At 48.9% G+C, this 6000-nt stretch overlaps 1 protein-coding gene across 1 annotated transcript in view; it reads right to left on the reverse strand.

The window, feature by feature from the left end:
• Positions 1–3253, reverse strand: part of GYG1 (glycogenin 1) — a 34778-nt gene extending 31525 nt beyond the window's left edge. Inside the window, exons 1-2 of the mRNA XM_060638906.3 lie at positions 2923–3253; positions 439–574 (exon numbers count right to left, since the gene is read on the reverse strand). Coding sequence (XP_060494889.3) covers positions 439–574; positions 2923–3238 — 452 coding nt within the window. The 5' untranslated portion in view covers positions 3239–3253. The remainder of the gene's footprint in view (positions 1–438; positions 575–2922) is intronic.
• Positions 3254–6000: the final 2747 nt, after the last annotated feature.

Raw genomic sequence — 6000 nt, forward strand, 5'->3', positions numbered from 1 at the left:
ATGTTAACTGACAATGGAGAAAAATGCTCCTTACTTTCAGTCACCGAGAGGTTTCCCTAGTTGGGAACAGGAAACAAAGTAGCCCTGCTACATTTGGGGAAAGGAATGTAAGTGAAGTGTGACCACATAAAAGGAATGCCTGGACTAAAACTTTCACTCAGGTCATCCTAGAAAACTTGCTTACTGGAGAGGCCTTCTCCCAGCTGGAATCAGTTAAAGCATGGGTCAGAATAGCACCTTCCAGAAGGAAGATCAGCTGGAATATCTCCCAAGAGCTAGGAAGAGGTTTCAGATCCAGGAATCCTTCACTCAGCGACTCTGATCCTTCTCCACCTACGGCTCAACCCCTGGAATGGGAATGACCTCAATACCCACTGACACCAGAAGTGGGGTAAGGATGTGGGAGCCCCACCAACAGCTAGGCAGGGAGGTCCTCACCTCATGGAGTCCGAGACCTGCGGTGTGGCAAGCACGACCAGCTTCCTGGTTGTCCTGTGCTGTTTCAGAGAGGAGCCCAAGACCAAGGCTCCTTTGGCATAGGCATCGTTTGTGGTCAGTGTCACAAAGGCCTGATCTTAATACAAAGAGAAAAAAAAATCCACACTCATTATAATATCCTACCCGGAGAAAACTACCCCAGGAGTCTTTTCAACCACTAACTTGGGAAAACTTAGCTCCTCTGAGATCAATTTCCTTTGTTAATGAAGGAGCAGCCTCTTTGGGAGTGGCGGAAGAACTTAAATGACCACTTTAAGACTAACTCAAGACCATTCTTTGGCAGAAGCACAGGCCGAGTAAGTTATAAAAATTAAATCCAATTTAGAGTTCGAACATGCACAATTCTCAGACTAAATGGTAGCTTAACACCAGGTGAACCTCAGGCAATTAACAGGTGGTAATGAAGAAATCAAGAAGTACATTTTCTGTTTCTCCTACAAGTATTTTCAGCCAAGCACAAATCCAACTAACGACCTCAACTGAGAGCACCTGAAAGCAGAGGCCACATTCTTCATTCTGATGCTTAGGCTTCTGCCGAGCCTCGGGCTTTACAGACAATTTCCTCAACCTGGAGCAAAGGCTCCCACACCACCCACCACATCTCAACAGTCACTTTGAGTCTCTGCTCAAAAATCACCTCCACAGGCCTTCCCTCCTTGGTGCTTCTATCTGAACAGTGGCCAATCACTGTTAATTGGATTTAGGGACCACTTCGTAATCACAAATAAACCTGCTTCCTTTTCCTTGGAGAAGCAAGCAGCACCCTTACCCTGCACCCTGGGACCCCCCTCCCCCAACACACACACTCAATAATCACTCAGTTGCCAGAAGGGAAGGCAAATACACAGATTATTCTTCCTACTGAACAAGCCCCTCCCTCCCAAGACCACCACCCAGCCTTTAGGATTTCTCCAGTTCTTCCCTGGGAGGATTCTGGGGCACACTCTATCTCTAAGGGGATTTTGGCAAGTTGGTAGGCATCCAAATGTATAGGATACATTTGGCAGGGGTCACCTGGGACACTCTGTCCAACCAAGGAGTTGGGACATTTTGTCACGAAGTCATGCGCCCTCTCATTCTCCCCTTGCCCATTTTCCAATGTGGAGGCTAGAGGCAGAGCAAATTCCATGGAGAAGTGGGAGAAAGCTGTAGGTTATCAAAGGGGCTAGCACATGAGCCAGCCTCTAACCAGAAGGCATCTTCATACCCTGTTGGACTCTCTTCCCAAACAGGCTCACTATTAAATTGTAGAAAACTGGTGTCCCTCAACACCTCAAGGGCCATGGGCTTCCTGCCTAGTCACATTGTAGGAAAGTTCAGAACAATGACACCTGTCACTTGACATCCCCATCAATGTCTGCCTTTACTTGTTCCTTAAAACTATCGTAAGATGGCAACATTTCAGGCAGTCGGTCCAAGAGTATTTAATATGGAGGGGCGGAGGGGACGGAGGTGGGATAATGACTAATGTTTTAACTGAAAGGCAGTCCTGATTCCAGGGGAACCTGGATAAGAGTTTAATAAGGTAAACAGGATTTAAAGAAACAAGGATATGTATGATATCCAAAACGAAGTACAGGGCAAATGCTTAAAAACATAAGCTGGAACACCCAGCAAACATTACAAATGAACAGAAAAGACCAATGACAGTTGGGTAGAATATAACCGAACTCTGGGTACATCTGCAATCTTTTAGCAGTTCAATTGCTGTAACAACCACGCGATTAGCCTCGTCAACATTGGAAGGACCGGTTATCTTGGAGCTTCTTTTTCTCGGGGCAGATTCGACCCCTGCAACAAGTGGGCCGGCGCACGCCCACCGCACGGGGCCCGCTCCCCCAGGGCACTCCCCTGGCTCTGGCTTTCCGCAACCCAGCCCCAAAGGCCTAAAAATAGTCTCAGCGTGGCGGCCAGCGCCGGGGCGGGCTGCGGAGGTGCCGGGCCGGGGCCGCAGGCGTCCCCGTCTCGCGGCCGGCCCTTCTAGGTGTTCCTGCTTGTGGGAGGCGGGGGCGGCCGCCCACGATCGCGCCGCGCTCCGGGGCTCGGGACTGGCGCCCCCAGGAGCCGGCTCCCCACCCCCACCCAGCCCCGCCGCAGCTGCTCCGCCCGTCCGCCCGTCCGCCCTTCACGGCGAGAGCAAGAGGAAGGGCACGGAGACGGAAGCAGGAGCGGGGGCTTCGGCAGAGGGCCCAGGCCCCGCCAGGCTGCCCCCCATGACGGCGCCCCGGGCTCCAGGCGGCAGCTCCAGCGCCAGGGGCGGCCGGGCAGCGGCTGACGCAGGAAGCGGCACGCCCGGCTGCAGCCAGCCTGCAACTTTGCGGCGGTCCTAGTCCTGCCGGCAACTCCCCCGAGGCTGAGGGGCGGGGAGACGGCGCGGGACTGGGAGTCGGAGGTCCGGGGTCGGTGGGCGGCGAGGCGCGTTACCTGTCATGGTGCTGCCGGGTAGGGGCGGGCGGCCGCCGCAGCCGCAGGTTGGTGGCTGGGAGAAGCCGGGCGCCGGGCGGGAGCGCGGCCAGCGAGGAGGCGCGGCAGGAGCTGAGCGTCCGCCCGGAGCGCTCTTATAGCGGCTGTCACGTGGCCGCGCACGCTCCCCCGCGCCCGCCGGCATCCTCCCAGCTGAGCGGCCGGCCCGGGTCCCCTGCCAGCCCCAGCACCTTCGGGGCTGGGCCCGCGTCCAGCTCCCTGGCACCTCTGGTCCTGCTCCCGAGGGGCACCTGCCTGGGACCTCGTGCCTCCGCATCCCCCACTAGACCGGGGATTTGGAGCGGGACTTTGGGACCGAGCGTGACATCAGCAGCACCAACTCCTGAAGAAGCAGCCTTGGGTTAGAGAACCCTAAGACACAAAAACCGACGACCACTGTGGTCACAATAATTCACTTGAACTGTTTGAAATAAAGTTTAAATTTCACTCTTTTCACCTACCAATCAAATTACAAATCAGCCTCTGTAAACATTTCTCAGTGTTCTCACAATGGTTTTGTGGCTTTGACGAATGAAACTTCACTATAGGATTTACATTCTTGGAGCCCTCTGCATCGATTAGATAGTATTTCATTTTAATCCTTGTATCAGCTCGATGAGGTGGGTATTACAATCCTCATTTTACGGATGAAGAAACTGAGTTGCAGAAGGGTGACATTACTTGCCTTGTGGTCATTTCACTAAGTGGAGAAGGTAGGCAGTTTGGTTTACAGAACTGACCCTTCCTGCCAGTATGGCCATGACATTGCTGGTACCTTGGTGCCCTAAAAAATTTAGCAAATTATGGTAACTGTTGTTGGGTAATGTACTTGTTCAGGTTAATCTGTTTCACAAATCATTTCCCTAGGAAGTTGAGAAATGTCTCTCTGTTGTGATCACACCCTTCTCCTCTCACCATCCCCTCCACCCAGTCCAAATATACCAGGAAAGCAGCAGGTAGTACATTTCTCTGCAAATATTAGTTGCCCTGTAAATGCTGAATGGGAGCCAAATAGGAAATTACCAACATCAATACAAAAAATGAAATATATTCTTAAGAATAAGCATTCTATTGCAAAGGTGGTATTACTATTTCTTAAATTAATTATCTCACTGTTTCCTCAAGTGTAGGCCTGGACCTCCTATATCAGAATGCTTAGGGCACTTATTAAAATGTTAAGTTTTGGTCCTAAGTCCAGACCTCCTGAGTCATTTTTTTATGTTTATTTATTTATTTTGAGAGAGAGAGAGAGAGAGAGATTGAGCAAGTGAGGGGCAGAGAGAGAGGAAAGAGTATCTCAAGCAGGCTCCCCGCTGTCGGTGCAGAGCCCCACATGGGCTCCACCTTATGGGCTCCACCTCATGAACTGGAGTGGAAATCAAGACTTGGTCACTTAACCAATTGAGCCACCCAGGTCCCCCCTGAATCAGAATCTTAAGGGCAGAACCCAAGAATCGGCATCTTAATTATCATCTTCCAGGAGACTCTCTTGAATCCTTCCCCTTCCTCCAACCCCACCCTGGCATGGAGACCACTGATGCGCTTGGGAAGACATCCTGGTTAGCTGGCTTTATCAACTTCCTTTGCAGAAAGTAGAAATGGGGGGGGGGGGGCAAAGGTACCGTGCATGGGTTTCCATATATTCAAACCCTGTGGCTTTAGAACAGTTGGCACTCTTTAAGGAATATGAAGCCTGTACTTGAACTGTACCTACCCGGGAGAGAGAAAACAGTTGTATTTAAGGTCTAGATTGTTTCTTTCCATGCTGGTAAGTGGACCTGGAACAGTGAGGTTTTCATCTTTCACTCAGGAACTGTGCTGCCATTAGTGACTTTTTTACCACCTACTGCTTGACAGCTAAGTGTCCAGGCTGGGCTTTCACAAACGGTGAAGCTGGGCCCAAAAGGGCAAAGCCAGGAGGAAGGTCTGGGGACAACTAGAATAGCAAGGAAGCTTTCCTAAGGAACAAGTTCCTCTCTCTCCATACTCCAGGATGTTTAAGTAAGATTGGTCACCACAGCCTTCTTTCCTGTGTTTCATGCATATTTACAGTGAGAGAAAGTGTATAGCTTTCCCCATTTTATATCAAATAGGGGCATTTTGAGGTTGCTACAATGCTGTCTCAACCAAGATTACTAATAGCGGCCCACTGCCTAGTTTTCCTGAGGCTGCTCTACATTGAGGTAGGAGGGCAACGCCTCTCAAACTGTAATGTACACACAAATTGGGGAACTTGTTAAAATACAGATTCTGACTCAGTAGTTTGGAGTGGACTTCCCTGGGTGATATCCAGGTTGGGGACCATTTTGAATAGCAAGGTGTTTGAACATTCGAGTTGTAAGGATTTAGAAGCAGTGGATACATGTAGTGAGACAAACATTTGAGAATTTAATTTGTTAACTTTTTTCTGGTGAAATTTGTGTAGCAGAATGTCTAAATCCTAAAAGAAAGATTTGTATAAGTTTCAAAAGAAAAGCTACATGAGTACTAGTAACTATTAACATAACTATTAACCATTTAAACCTATGCTCAATGTGTATATTTAGCATGGTTGGTCCACAATTCATTTTTAGTTAGTTTTGGAATGCATTATGTAATTTTTTTGGCAGGATGCTTACCTTCCTAATTATGTTTTGTTTAAGATAATGTTGAAATCAGTTTGCATTCCCTTGAGCACACACTCTAATTGATGGAGGAAGCAACTGACCTGGAAATATATTGTAGAGCAGAGGACGATCTGCTGGCCTAAGACACAAACAGTTCCCACGGATAGTCCATGAAACAGATACACCACATCTGGCTAGACACAGGAACTAACTGGTTAACTAACTATTTAAAATTTTGCCCTTAATTGGTAACACACAAAATCTGCACCCAGAATTGTTGCCAGTGATTCCAATTGAAAGCTTATTCAAGAAACATTATCCTGGGAGGCCCAAAGTTGTTCATTCTTCACTTGAATGAAACTGGAGTCTCAAACTCGACAAGTTGCAAGGGCCTGTTGACTAGTTACAATGCCTTTAAAAAAATTATTGAGAT

Source organism: Panthera onca, chromosome C2 (genome assembly GCF_046562875.1).
Source record: "Panthera onca isolate mPanOnc1 chromosome C2, mPanOnc1 haplotype 2, whole genome shotgun sequence".
In the NCBI taxonomy this organism is placed as follows: Eukaryota; Metazoa; Chordata; class Mammalia; order Carnivora; family Felidae; genus Panthera; species Panthera onca.